This window comes from Brienomyrus brachyistius, chromosome 16 (assembly GCF_023856365.1).
Source record: "Brienomyrus brachyistius isolate T26 chromosome 16, BBRACH_0.4, whole genome shotgun sequence".
NCBI lineage: Eukaryota > Metazoa > Chordata > Actinopteri > Osteoglossiformes > Mormyridae > Brienomyrus > Brienomyrus brachyistius.
In genome coordinates this window covers 7917234-7931585 of record NC_064548.1, presented here as the reverse complement: position 1 = coordinate 7931585, position 14352 = coordinate 7917234, and the positions used below count along the sequence as shown (strand labels likewise).

The 14352-nt window shown below is 50.4% G+C and overlaps 1 protein-coding gene and 1 long non-coding RNA gene across 2 annotated transcripts in view; both read right to left on the bottom strand.

Annotated features, from left to right (window-relative positions):
* Window positions 1-792: 792 nt before the first annotated feature.
* Window positions 793-14352, bottom strand: part of pdia5 (protein disulfide isomerase family A, member 5) — a 33090-nt gene continuing 19530 nt past the window's right edge. Inside the window, exons 11-17 of the mRNA XM_048978804.1 lie at window positions 13469-13605; window positions 11510-11580; window positions 10628-10791; window positions 9814-9944; window positions 5717-5787; window positions 3302-3436; window positions 793-1493 (exon numbers count right to left, since the gene is read on the bottom strand). Of these exons, the coding sequence (XP_048834761.1) occupies window positions 1413-1493; window positions 3302-3436; window positions 5717-5787; window positions 9814-9944; window positions 10628-10791; window positions 11510-11580; window positions 13469-13605 (790 nt within the window). The 3' untranslated portion in view covers window positions 793-1412. The remainder of the gene's footprint in view (window positions 1494-3301; window positions 3437-5716; window positions 5788-9813; window positions 9945-10627; window positions 10792-11509; window positions 11581-13468; window positions 13606-14352) is intronic.
* LOC125709850 (uncharacterized) lies at window positions 1500-3295 on the bottom strand. Its single transcript, XR_007382846.1, has 3 exons — window positions 3163-3295; window positions 2971-3113; window positions 1500-2923 (listed from the first exon to the last, which is right to left on the bottom strand). It is a non-coding gene; the product is annotated as an uncharacterized LOC125709850 (long non-coding RNA).

Here is a 14352-nt window from a genome sequence, read left to right as displayed (position 1 = left end):
AAGTAAACAAAAAAACACACACACACACACAGACAGAGGATAGGATGGCAGGTGTACAGCATCTGTACCGGCCTGATTATAAAAGCCATCACTGCTCCTCTATGTAAACACAGCAGGCCTGCTCACCGCTCACCAAATACACGCCCAAGGCTACGACCTTTAAGCTGGACACCAGTCATGTTCATGGGTCACTCTGAACTCTTATCATTGCATTGGCAGTTCCTGCACTAGCTGGCCCTCAATGGCTGTAAAATAGCAGCCATGACGCAGAGATCGAATGTCCCCAAATCCTGTCATGTTCACAGAGGGCCAGTAATGAGGGAGATGTAACAGAGTGACATCATCTGACAGCATCTGTGACAGGCTGAAAACAACCTTTTACAGATGCGTTTGTGGAACATGGCAAAACATAAGCTACCTCGATATAAAGCTTCCCACTTTACAAAGGGCAGCTAACCGGCTGATGGGAAGGCTGGAGCAAAAAGCTCACAACCAACACAACCAACCTGGCAGCGGTAAAGTCTGACGGCAGACTGAGCCGAGAGCTGGCACTCCTCGTGACCTGCCTGGCTTCGGCAACTGTCTGGGACTCACTGCCAAAACACACAGCCAATGAAAGCAGTGGAATGATGAGCATAGCGCCCCCCTGGAGCTCGGGTTCAAACTGCAGGCCTATATTAACCATGTAAACCATCTTTTTAGCCAGTCTGTCTGTCTGATCTCATTTAACATGGCTGATGTGTATGAATGTCTGAAACACTGGGAAAGAAACAAACCAGTATCATACTATGCTGCTATAAATCACTGCCACCAATTTAATATTTTGATATAGACCTGTTAAAAAATTCATATTGCCAGACATGTTTTTGCACACCCTAAAACAGAAGTAGACCCCATTCACTTACATTTAAGGCCACAGTGTAGATTCTTGAAATATAGATTTGCTTTGTTAATTTGCTGAAATCAAGATCTAGGATGAATCCTGTCATACAAAAATATCTTAGTATCTGAACATAAAATTATTTACATTTTGTACTCCCCTCTGGAGTTAACGGAGGGGGCCTTCAGTTGGTGAGGTGATTCGCGAGTATAAGAAAACCTTCTCTCACTGGTCACCGCCCACTGGTGTGCTCCTAGCCAATGAGGAGCCAGTGAAGGGTCTAGTATTGCATAGTTTAACACTTTTGGCCAACTGCAGTGACATTATTCTGGAAAAAAATGTGATTATAAACAATAAAAATAACAATGGAACTAGATCTTAAGTGGTAATATGACAAGAAACAACACACAAATGGCACAGCGGTATAAAAAAAGTGAGGTTGTGAAGTCTGGCTCCAGTGCTTTGGGAGGGTGGGGCTTGCCGGTGTGACAGTGCAATGTCAGGCCCCACCCTCTTTGTGATCACACCCCCATCAGAGCTCTTCCTTTCGCTTGGTCACCTTGTCTTGGTCATGTCCCCGCAGGCTTCGCATGAAACCAGAGAAACCTGCCTCCTAAGGAGGGAAAAACCTATTAGAGTGACTCTCTTTGGTCTGGTTGGTTACCTTCGTTAGCTATCGGTCAGGTCACCATGCAGCAGTTTAATCTCAGGCTGGCCTAGAAGAATCACTGTAAAATGCACAGCACATGGATCCCAGCCATCAGTATGTGCAGAGAATATCATCACGTTCATATACACATAAAACATAACGTGAAACTGGCAAGACGATGGGAAAAATGGATGAGGTTAGCATGGACCGTTACTCCAAACCAGCTTATTGTGGTGCTTAAAGGGGTATAGAGGAGGTCTCCATTTCCATTTCCAGCAGTACAGCCATGCCTGTTTAGCTAGAGCACCTCAGGGTGTCATTCTGGGACCCTGTTGGACCTCCACTCAAAGTTGGCGGTCAGTGACTTTGAACACCCCCTCCAGATTCTGTCCACTATAGCGCCCCCACCTGGAGGCATCCTGAAACATCCCGCTTCCCTCAGACCTTAGGGTAGCATGCTTGCCACCTTGAGAGCAAAAACATGACCTTGTGTTTCTGCATTCCTACCCTTGTTTAGCAGCCCTCGACACATCCCTCTCTCTCTCCGTTCAGCATGCAGACCACCAGCCCTCGACACTCATCCCTCTCTCTCTCCGTTCAGCATGCAGACCACCAGCCCTCGACACTCACCCCTCTCTCTCTCCGTTCAGCATGCAGACCACCAGCCCTCGACACTCACACCTCTCTCTCTGTTCAGCAGGCAGACCACCAGCCCTCGACACTCACCCCTCTCTCTCTCCGTTCAGCAGTCAGACCACCAGCCCTCGACACTCACCCCTCTCTCTCTCCGTTCAGCAGTCAGACCACCAGCCCTCGACACTCACACCTCTCTCTCCGTTCAGCACGCAGACCACCAGCCCTCGACACTCACACCTCTCTCTCCGTTCAGCACGCAGACCACCAGCCCTCGACACTCACACCTCTCTCTCCGTTCAGCAGGCAGACCACCAGCCCTCGACACTCACACCTCTCTCTCCGTTCAGCAGGCAGACCACCAGCCCTCGACACTCACACCTCTCTCTCTACGTTCAGCAGGCAGACCACCAGCCCTCGACACTCACCCCTCTCTCTCTCCGTTCAGCAGGCAGACCACCAGCCCTCGACACTCACCCCTCTCTCTCTCCGTTCAGCAGGCAGACCACCAGCCCTCGACACCCCTTTCTCTCTCCGTTCAGCAGGCAGACCACCAGCCCTCGACACTCACACCTCTCTCCGTTCAGCAGGCAGACCACCAGCCCTCGACACTCAGCCCTCTCTCTCTCTGTTCAGCAGGCAGACCACCAGCCCTCGACACTCACCCCTCTCTCTCTCCGTTTAGCAGGCAGACCACCAGCCCTCGACACCCCATTCTCTCTCCGTTCAGCAGGCAGACCACCAGCCCTCGACACTCACACCTCTCTCTCCTTTCAGCAGGCAGACCACCAGCCCTCGACACTCACACCTCTCTCTCCGTTCAGCAGGCAGACCACCAGCCCTCGACACTCAGCCCTCTCTCTCTCTGTTCAGCAGGCAGACCACCAGCCCTCGACACTCACACCTCTCTCTCCGTTCAGCAGGCAGACCACCAGCCCTCGACACTCACCCCTCTCTCTCTCTGTTCAGCAGGCAGACCACCAGCCCTCGACACTCACACCTCTCTCTCCGTTCAGCAGGCAGACCACCAGCCCTCGACACTCACACCTCTCTCTCTGTTCAGCACGCAGACCACAAACCCTCGACACTCACACCTCTCTCTCTGTTCAGCACGCAGACCACTATCCCTCGACACTCACCCCTCTATCTCCGCTGTATTTCTCACTGAATTTCCCATAGTTATAGTAATTGAAGGTGGGGTAGCCCTCAACACCCTCCTGCTTGCACAGCTCCTGGTTCTGCCCCTTGGTGCAATCCACTGCTGCGTAGGCAATCTGTGGAGACACAAGCATTCAGTAAGTGTCGTTATGGACAACCAAATCCCCCTGCAGCACTAAGGAGGTCATGTTCACACCACCGCACATCAGGTAGAGCACCACACATCTATGTTTTAGAAAATGCCTTCTTTGCTCCGTCTTTCATCATCTTATGAGTTCAGCTGCCTGAAGGCGTAACAACAGAACTGGGGAAGCTTCACTCATCCTGGAAAGCTGAGGAGCAGACAGATGACAGACAGATGAACCCTCCCCCCCGGCAGTGCTGATGGTGGGGGGGGGGGGGGGAGAGAAAAACCGTGGAAAGGGGCAGTTCCACGGTAGTCAGGATTCAGCCAGAAGCTTTTGGTGAAAGGAGAACGAGCTTCTTTACTGCCATCAGTCAAGCTAGAAAATGACAGACATGATGCTTAACTGGATGTGGTACAGAGTGGAATGCTGTGGTGTTCTGCGGCACTCTGTGGCACACAGTGGTACGCTCCAGTATGCTGTTCTAAACTGCGGTACGAGGGTATGCTCCAGTATGCTGTTCTATGCTGTGGTACACTCTGGTACGCTGTGGTATGCTCCAGTATGCTGTTCTATGCTGTGGTACGCTCCAGTATGCTGTTCTAAGCTGCAGTACACTCTGGTACGCTGTGGTACGCTCCAGTATGCTGTTCTATGCTGCGATATGCTGTAGTACGCTCCAGTGTGCTGTTCTATGCTACGGTATTCTCCAGTATGCTGTTCTAAGCTGTGGTACGCTCCAGTATGCTGTTCTATGCTGCGATATGCTGTGGTACGCTCCAGTATGCTGTTCTATGCTGCGATATGCTGTGGTACGCTCCAGTATGCTGTTCTATGCTGCGATATGCTGTGGTACGCTCCAGTATGCTGTTCTAAGCTGCTGTACACTCTGGTACGCTGTGGTATGCTCCAGTATGCTGTTCTATGCTGCGATATGCTGTGGTATTCTCCAGTATGCTGTTCTAAGCTGTGGTATGCTACAGTATGCTGTTCTAAGCTGCGGTACGCTCTGGTATGCTATGCTGTTGTACGCTATGGTATGCTCCGGTAAGGTGTTCTCAATCACTGCAAGAGGACACTGGATACCACGTGCTGTACCCGCCCCCACTTCTCTTGCCGATAGGCAGATTTCTATAGGAAGCAAGCAGCAGCACAGCCAGTCAATGAACCCACAGGTAACACAGAGAAGGTAAGTGGAAGAAGTGCTTCTGAAAGGCGATGGCATATTGCCATTTTCACTCCATATGGCATTCAAAAGAAACCTAGACACATTAATATAAATGATTTGGGACAAGCAGTCAAAACTTTGGTGTGGCTTCAGAAAAATATCCAAGTTCTGCTGGGCCTGAAACAGTCATATGCTTCAATATCTCCCAGGGAGCTAATTTTGGACTTTTCAGTGAGCAAACCTGCTTCAAACCTGACAGACGATGACAGACAGGAGTGTAATCATTAGAGCACGGCTAACGGGTTGATGAATAGGGAGAGTAGTGTGTGCCCTGGGCTGCTCTGCCATACCTCACAGCGTTACTGTTTAAGTGGTGATTAAATGGCACGTCTGCCAACACATGCAGCGGCTTGGGGTGTGCATCGCCACAGCCTGTCCTGGCTCTGTCCCCAACTGAAATCTCCGAGCGGGATTCGGTAACGGTTCCCGTCCAATTCGCCTTCGTCATGCCATGACACGCAGCAGCTGCCACTCTCTTTTAAGGGCCCATTCAGCAGAACATCTCATGCAGCACCTGGCTTCAGCGCTGGCCATTACGACACAAACATCACCAATCGGCTGATACAGATTTCACCAGTAACTAATGATGTCTTAGCGTGCTGCCCACATGAGCGGGATTTTTAATATTAAATCATTTAGTAGTGAAAAAGGAAAACAAGGGTGTGCAGACCAATGCGATTGTCCCTGGGGGGGGGGGAGGGGGGGGCAGGAACACGCAGCTAAGAAAGTTAAGACACGCGAATCTGAGAATAGCACAGAGCGTGAAGAGAGACAGGGAGAGACCCGCCTGGTAATCGGACAAATTCTTATGCTGTGAATAATGGACAGACTTGCCAAGAAAGAAAAGGAGAAACAAGCCAGGAAAGATTTAAAGATGACACCATGTAATGCACTCCAGACAAGAAAAGCAGTTTATTATTTCTGTTATGAAATATGGAATGATAAACGATGACCATGAAAGCAGAGGGCTGTGTTAACGAAAGGGCCCTCAAGTGTGTGATTTGGGGGGGGTAATCTCACAGGGGAAGCAGAGAGGGGCTCACCTTGCGGTCCTCTTTAAAACCCTCGGCTGCTGCTGTGAAGTGGGGCACAGCGTTCTTGCAGTGAGGGCACCCTGGGTGGGAAAAGAGGAAAACAGCTGTTAACATTCATCTCACACACACACAAACACACACACACACACACACACAGACATGCAGACACACACCCGCACAGACACACACACATACACACGTGCACACACACATGCAGACGCAGACACACGCACACACAGATCACACACACACACACAGATCACACACACACACACACACACACACACACACACACACACACACACACACACACAAGCACAAAGGGACACAGAGCTTCACGTACAAGCAGCATTTAGGAACAGACCATGCAGACCTGTACACCCCATTATAGTTGGACGGGCTGGAAATTGCCTGTTTACCGTAAGGTGCAGGGCCTTGGTTAATATTCACGTGACACTTTTTAGTCATTGCTGCTGACATTCAGCACTCATACCAGCACCGTTTTCATTGTCACTGAGCTCCTATAAAACCAGCCTGACCCTCATGCAGTGATCTGTACATTCTCAATAACTAGAAAAGAGGCACCTTGTAACACGGTTATATTGGATCGGAATAATCATCTAGCTGTCAATTTGATATGCTTACAGCAATCAAATCAAATCACTTTTATTGTCACATCACTAGGACGAGTGTTACGTATCAACAGAGCAGTACATTAAATAAACGCAAACAATGCATAAAACATCTGTACACAGTACACACTTCATACGTGCACAAAGATGACAGTATAATATATAATACAAAGTAGATTCAATGCACCATAGAGCAGACAGACAGTAGGTGAACACAGCACAGTTTAGTGCACCAGAGGTATTCACTAGTGCAATGGGGAGTGGAGCACTAGTGGTTTCCTCTGGTGCACACAATCGATATCTTATAAAAACAGCTTAGAGCAGGTATCAACCGAGTTTAACCCTTCAGATGTGGATCAGCCAAGTTGGTCCTTGAATTGGTGGCGGACCCTGCAATCGGACGCTGTCCTCAGGACCTCCCAAGAGGCAAGTCAGGCACAGAATCCCGGCTCACGCGGGGCTCATTTGCCGGGTCATATCACTGGGCACACGCAGTACAGATCACCCTGCACCGTTCCCTCCTGATTGCCCTTCAGTCCCATTGTTGCTGGGGTATTGCTCCTCAAAACTGGCCCATAATGCATCTAATTCAGGCCAATTTTCACAGATCCCATAATCACCTAAAAGCAGCACTTAAAGACACTAAAATTGCCCTGCCGTTCAGCGGGAGGCAGCCACCAGGGGGAGTGTGGGAGCCACAGTGACCTCAGCACGCCGATTCCGGGTCAGGGATGGTAAATGTGCATTTCATGGCCGTTTAAATAAACTGTCTGATTCTGAACAGAGCATGAGTGTGCGTGCCACCTAATCTGTGGCCCGTCTGAGCGAGATGATGGATAATGGAGTGCGAGACTCGATTATCTGCGTTCATTATTAAAATTAAAGAGCAGAGCTGAATTCTAGCCACTTATCAGGCTAAGGGAGCCCATCTCACCGGTCAGGAGGGCCCCAACGCTTCACGAGCCCTGAGCTGTTTCCTATATGCACACCCCCGATGTTCATGTTCCGTGGAAAAATGGTTGTTTGTGCAGGTCGGTAGCAAATTGCATTTACAAAGCTGCGTCGGAAAACAGAAAACTACTGGGGTATGAGATCAAACACCGAGGCTTGACTTGCATGGAGGGCAGACGGATAGAAATAGGGGAGATGTATAAGAATCCATCACTTTCCTGCCCAAAGCAGATTAACCGTTTCACGCTCCTTCAATGACGCCGGATTCCTCTCCCGCTACCAGTGACACTGCTAGCTGGATCACTGATGTCCCTGACCACATGCTGACCCGCAAAGGATGAAAAGGGCTATACAGATGACTGCCCCAAATCCCACAGGCCCCTTAATATACATTTTTATTTAGCAGATGCTTTTATCCAAAATGGCGTTAGCCAGTCCCTGGAGTCACTGAAGTAAGGGCCTTGCTTAAGGGCTCAGCAGTGAAATCATTCTGCCTATCGCGTTGTTCGAAGGAGGTAAGGAAATTATTATTTTTTTTGCCATTTATAAAATTACAGGTACTTTGGAATGCACATCTCATCTTGCTCTCTTTTGAGAGAGAGAGAGAGACAGACAGACACACACACACAGACACACACTGTGAAGGCTGCGGCCTGCGCGCAGGGTCAGGCTGCTTAGGCAGTGCCCCAGGAGAACTTCGGGCGGGGATTCTAATCACAGGCATGCAGACTTACCCTGCTGAATCTCAGTCAATTCAGTAAGAACACTGTTCCACATTAAGAAGCAGCATCCCTTGCAGGCAGTACCTCAAGCTACACAACTCTCAGCAGTGTATTGCTGCGGCTCTTCAGTTTTATTTGTGCATCATGCTTATGCAGGACAGCCACTGTCCGATGGGGACACCCTCCGGAACACTAATCTCCACTTGAGCTCCTGTCAAATGTCCATGAATGAAGCCACAGGCATCACACCCCAGGCAGGACGTCATTCCCCCTAAGCCCCTATTAGACTGGACCTCCAGTCACGCAAACTTCAAAATACAAGGTTCGATCAGGAACCTGTGCTCCACGGCCCCAACCTTGCCCCCCCCCCCCAACATGTAAACCTCTCATAGCCAAACTGCTTCTGAGACACCTGGAAGGAAATTTACTTGCAAGTACTTAGCACATGATGAAAAGCTTTGTAAGTCAGCCTGCCCTCACAGGGAGACCAAGCAAAGGGCCAGCACCAAGGCAGATGTTCAGGTGCAGATATTCAAAGTACACTGAAGTATAATCAGCCTCATCGTTGAGTTTTAATGGGGTATCCCACCTGAATTTCCTTTTCAAATTGGTGATGATCATCTAGTCCAGGGGTCTCCAACTCCGGTCCTGGAGAGCTACTATCCAGTAGGTTTTCTGTCCCACTTGGCGTCTGATGAGCCACACCTGTTGCTGGCATTTACCCGAGAACAGGTGTGGCTCAACAGATGCCAGGTAGGATAGAAAACCTGCTGGACGGTAGCTCTCCAGGACTGGAGTTGGAGACCCCTGATCTAGACACTGGTTACACTGAAGGCCAGGTTCTTATTTCCCAGCGGTTTTCATGACCTTTGACCTTCTCCACCCGCAATACGCAACCGTCAGTTGAATTTCCTGTGTCAGGCACGGCATGATAACACAACGTTAACGCATATCAATAACAAGGGTCCCGGCAAACCCTCATGTCTCGACCCTCTTCATCTCTACCACGGCGAAACCTCACAGGGTGCACAATCGTCCTCTGCAGAGTTTCCCCCCCACTAATTAAAGGTGAGAAACTTGCAGTCAGGGGTGGACGATTATCACAGAACATCCTTTCATTTCCAAAGTCAGGCACCACTGTTCTCGAGAGCTTCTTTAACGTTAACGTTCTGTTGTAAGGATCAATGTGTCATTGGAGGGGTTGAGTCTTTAAAATGTCTGATCACACTAATTCTCTGACAAGGAAAAGTGTCACAGAGGACTAAACAAACGCCAAGAGGGCAATGAATGAGACTGAGCAGCTACTCATTGCCCATTTCAAATGTAATAACTCTTTTAAATGATTATCAGAATGTTTGGTTCTGCTTTCACTTTTGACCCTAATTACATACTTATGAGGTATGTAGGTCAGTTCCAAGCCTTCCTGTACACCTGTCCATACTCAGACCTCCTGCAGGAGGCGACGGAGGAGGGAAGGAAACAGTCACCTATCATACTTCTAGCCCTCCATGGTTCCTGACCTAGATCTTGCCTTGATAGATAAAGTCCAGAAGGTTTCAGTAGCTCTGTTAGCCAGTTAGACAGCCAGTAAGCAATCACATAAAAAGCATCAGTCACTCACAAGACCGTCCAGTCAGTCACTCACAAGACCGTCCAATCAGTCACTCACAAGACCGTCCAGTCAGTCACTCACAAAACAGTCAGTAATTCACAGAACTAACCCAGGCAGCTCATCACAGGAATGTCATTTGCGCGGATAAAAGGATGGGGGAGGGGTGGGAGTTAGAGGCTGCCTACTCACAGGGGGCGTAGAACATGACGAGCGTGTGTTTTTTCTTTTTCAGCATCTCTCGGAAGTCCTCCGCTCCTAGGTGGTTAACACTGGAGGTCGTGTCCTCCCATGATGGCTCCGGGGGAGGAGGGGCCTGGGGGCTGACAGTAAAAGAGGAAAGCCGCTGAACCTCACTTGGCGGGGGGGGGGGGGCTACATTAGCATGAGTTACTGCACCAACACTAATGGAGAAACGGCATTAGTTTGAAAGACAGCCGTTCTATCAGAGGGATCCTGGCGGCCGCTCCGCACGCCTCCCGGCAGAGAGATGGATCAGGGAAATCGGGGACACTGCCGGATACCGACAGGTACTAAACTGCAGACATGACAGCCCGGATCCTTCCGCCGGCGTCCTCTGCTGCCTGCGCATCCAGAACAACCTGACGAGACGCGGCCGACGTGCCGAGACAGCGTCACGACAGGGGGAACACGCTCAAGGGCGACTGTCCTGAGGTTACCGGTGACACTGCTTGCCGAGACAGCACCGCCCCTGTGAGGGCGTGTCCAAGGAGCAGGAGAGCGAGGTGTGCCGGACGCCCACTGACCTCTGGGCATCTCAGACAGGGTACTGCAGCAGTGAAGCTCCTGGCCTCTGCTCAGCAAGGGCACAGGCTCACAGGCAGCCAGGGCCAGGTTTCCATGTGGCGTCGGCAAGTTATTTAATATTCATAAGTCTGCCACTGCCTTTATGATGCCCGTCTGTGAACGACTCTAAGAAGCACACTAACAAACGTCCTTCCCTGCCAGCTGTTCTCAGCGATGAAAACATGCAGTGCCGTCTTACTTGTGAAGCCACTCGATGATCTTGTCCTTAGTCCTCAGGTGGGGAAGTGTGTACCTCTCCTCACCATCCTCAAAGTACTTCACCGTGGGGAACCCGGAGATCTTGTAGCGCTCGCCGATGTTCTTGTGGACCGTGGTGTCGATGGCCGCCAGCACGCCAGGGCTCTGCAAAGGGCGAAGAAACAGGGCATGGGGGCGTTTTGGGGACTCAAAGATGATGCTGATGGGCAGCAGAAAATTGCAGGCTGTAACGGGTGGGGAGGCAGGGTGAGAGACTGAAGCTACGGAGCTTCAACACCTTTACTGCATCGGCGCAAGTTCTGCTTAGCAAAACATCTTAACCTTGCAAAGCTTTAACTGCCTGCCCCGTTACCAGAATCCACAAAGTTGCAAATCTCCCATCTCTCTTCGCTTTAAAATATAACCATTTGCTTTTACTGCGCTTCATGTTATATATTTACTTTCACACATTTTAAAACAAGCACCCCCTCCCCTTAAGGAAAAAAAAAAAAGTGATTGGAAGAAATGAAAGCATGTCACGCAGTAGTAGGGAAACGGCAAAAACAAATGAGCTCAGAGCCCTGGGGACGAGCTGTAAGCGCTTCAGCATGTGGCCCTATGAGATAATGCCGGCGTTTTCCCGTGGAGCGGCCTGGGTGACGACTGCAGGGACACCGGCAGGATGACCTAATAGCAAAGCGGCGCTCCTTTTATTGGTCCTTTCCTGGCTCTGGAGCTCAGCGTTACCACGGAACCCGGCACGCCTAACCAATCAGAAGCCAAGGAGCGGTTCTCTGTGCCAAAGCCGTCCGGCGCGGAGCCCGAGCACAGGTGCTTAAACCCGAACACACGCTTTCCTGGATGAGCTCCTTGGGTAACTCACGTCATCGTTCCTGTTGAGGACCTCAGCTGCGTCTTCATACTCGGGCTTCATCTTCTTACAGTGACCGCACCCTAAAGGCCAGGAGACCGCAGCGTTATGGCACAGGCAACCGGGGTGGCTCGGGTTCGAGAAAAGAGGGATGACATCATGGTCTTCATTGTGTAATGCACAACAGAAGGAGACGGATATAGCCTATTCAGGAGGAAGGGTCCATTTACACACAGCAAGGGACAGAATCCAATTTAGCGGAGGGGGGTACATTTAGCAAGCCTCACACGTACGGCTGAGGAGGAATGTGAGGTTTTAATTAAAGCTGACATGAAGAGCGTATTCTTCTCAGGGTGCTACTTGCCATCTTCTCATATAACGAGAACTCAAATCGCCCAGAGACGCGCAGGTGAGAGCTGGGGTGACAGTGCCCGTCTCACTCTGGCTGTATTAACCGTAGCGCCAGAGCGACTGACAGCATGGCGCTCAAACTGGATGACATCCACCTGGGTCTGGGGGGGGGGGGGGGGGCATCCTTCTGCTCCCTCTTGGTTGTTAAACCCGCCGCCTCTAATTACTGACCAGAGGCTACATACTGGTCCCACCATGATGCCGTGTCCTGGTCCAGCATGCTTGGACACGGCGGTCTCACAGTACAGCAGATCTCACACCCTGCTCACCACCATCCACCCAAACAACATTAAGGAGAATCCCACAGGCTCTGCTTCTGGCTGGGAGACACACGTCCCAAACTTCTGCACAGGAAAGCTACAGGGGAGGTCAGCCAATGTTCCTCAGCATGGCTTCACATGGCGTGGGAGGAAGCCCTGGAGAAAGATGGAGCCTGCTGGTAATGGGTAAACCCTCATTGATCTCGGGGGCCACAGAGTCACGCAGCACTGAGGCTGATGCTATCAGCCCGATCCAATCTGTGCTCTCCATTCAATTACAATCCTAATGAAGAGGACAATCATGGAGGCTCTGTAAACAGAAGCAGATCAGCCATCTAACCCCCGAGGCGGCAGGAGTCAGTCGGGGATGGACTTGGCAAAGTGCTGTTTACTGGTCCTGTAGGTCAGCGTTTCCCAGCCCAGTCCTCTGGGAACCCCGGGCAGTCCACGTTTTTGCTCCCTCCTAGCTCCCAGCCAATCAGGAACCCCGAATTCATGGTACAGGGACACTGGGAATTGAGAGGAAGCAAAAACATGGACTGTCCAGGGTTCCCAGAGGACTGGGTTGGGAAACACTGCTGCAGGTGATATTAAACTCCCCCGCTTAGCACTTTGTGTGCTCAGTAATCCAGAGTGTCTGAAGATCTATTTATTATTCACATGGCTCTCTTTTTCTAAGCAGACTGTCTATTTTATATCATACTGTCTCCACAGGGATAACAGGGAACGATGGCTTTGCACCAGATGCCTTCTGGATCTCTGAGGGCTGTGGGCAGTCCCGAACTGCAGTCTGGGGCCTCAGGAAGCGTGGCATGGCAGCGAAGCTCTACCTGCTGCTCTGGTTACTCACCAAGGGGAGGCAGGTGGGGGTACACACTGCCCCAAGAGTACTGATACGGATAGTATGGATAGGACACCTGGAAGCAGGGTGGGATGGCACCAGGAAGGCAGGCAAACTGGGGGGGGGGGGGGCAGTAGCACTTATGTTTGCAGAAGGAGCAGGATGCTGATGCAGATTATGGGGGACGTAGCTGACGCGAAACACAAACAGAGAGTGTCTCGCCTGTGTAACGAGCGCGAAATGCTCCATGAAGGCTGTGGCGGAGTTTTAATAAGAAGCACTGAAGCCTTCACTGGAGCGGAAACCAGTTTAATCTGCTTCTCATAAGCGCGCTCGTAATGAGCTTCTGCTTTTCATAAGAGCCTCTCTCAGTCACCGTTATCTTTCATTACGGCCGCTGACTGTCCCCCTCCCCCCCCCCCACACCGCCGTGACGGACTGGAGACCGTCAACACTCACACGGCGCGTAGAACATGACCAACGTGGATGGGTGCTCCTCTAGGAAGCTGTCGAAGGTGTCCTCAGTGAGGTGGTGGATGGCGGAGTCGGCTTCCGACCAGGGCACCTCGGGGGCTTTGGGCTGAGGAGGGAGGGGGCTGGGGTGGGGGGGGGGGGGGGGGAGAGAGGTTGAATTTAAAAACATCGGCATAACCACTAGAGCCATCACTATCGATCATATCAAAAACCGAGTAATCTACAGATTAATCTGACAACTTATCGAGTTACCGTTTATACATAACATAAAACATAATTAGCGTGATGCAGCAATCAACCAACCACTGCAGGGTGCACACTCAGTGACACAGATGGTCCGTTTAAGACCACTAGTTCATTTAAGCCGCACGTTTTTGAACAGTGGAAGGAAACCAAAGGATCTGCAGAAAAGCCACCACACTGAAGCTGAACCTGCAAGCTCACACACACCATGACCACGCACCATTCTGCCACCCTGACAGGCCTGCACGATGCACATTGCATGATTTCATGCACATGCCACTGTCATATCTTAAGGACTGCGATAGTCTGCCAGGTTCAAGCCTCAATAATTTGTGCAATTTTTTTTTTTTTTTGTGCTCAGTCACTGGAAACTAACTTAAGCTTTATTTAATGTTAATCATAATTATCTGATATGTGTAAAGATTAGACAGACAGATAAAATCGGTTTCAACTTTACCGCTGCTGCTTTGGCATGTGCTCTGCATGTGCATTACATATTATGTATTACAGGGTTGCCAACTCTCACATATCTGGCATGACACTCAATACTTTCAGATTCACGCTCACACAAGAAATCTTCGGGCACATATATTTTACTGTACAGAATATTTACAAAATAATAAAAC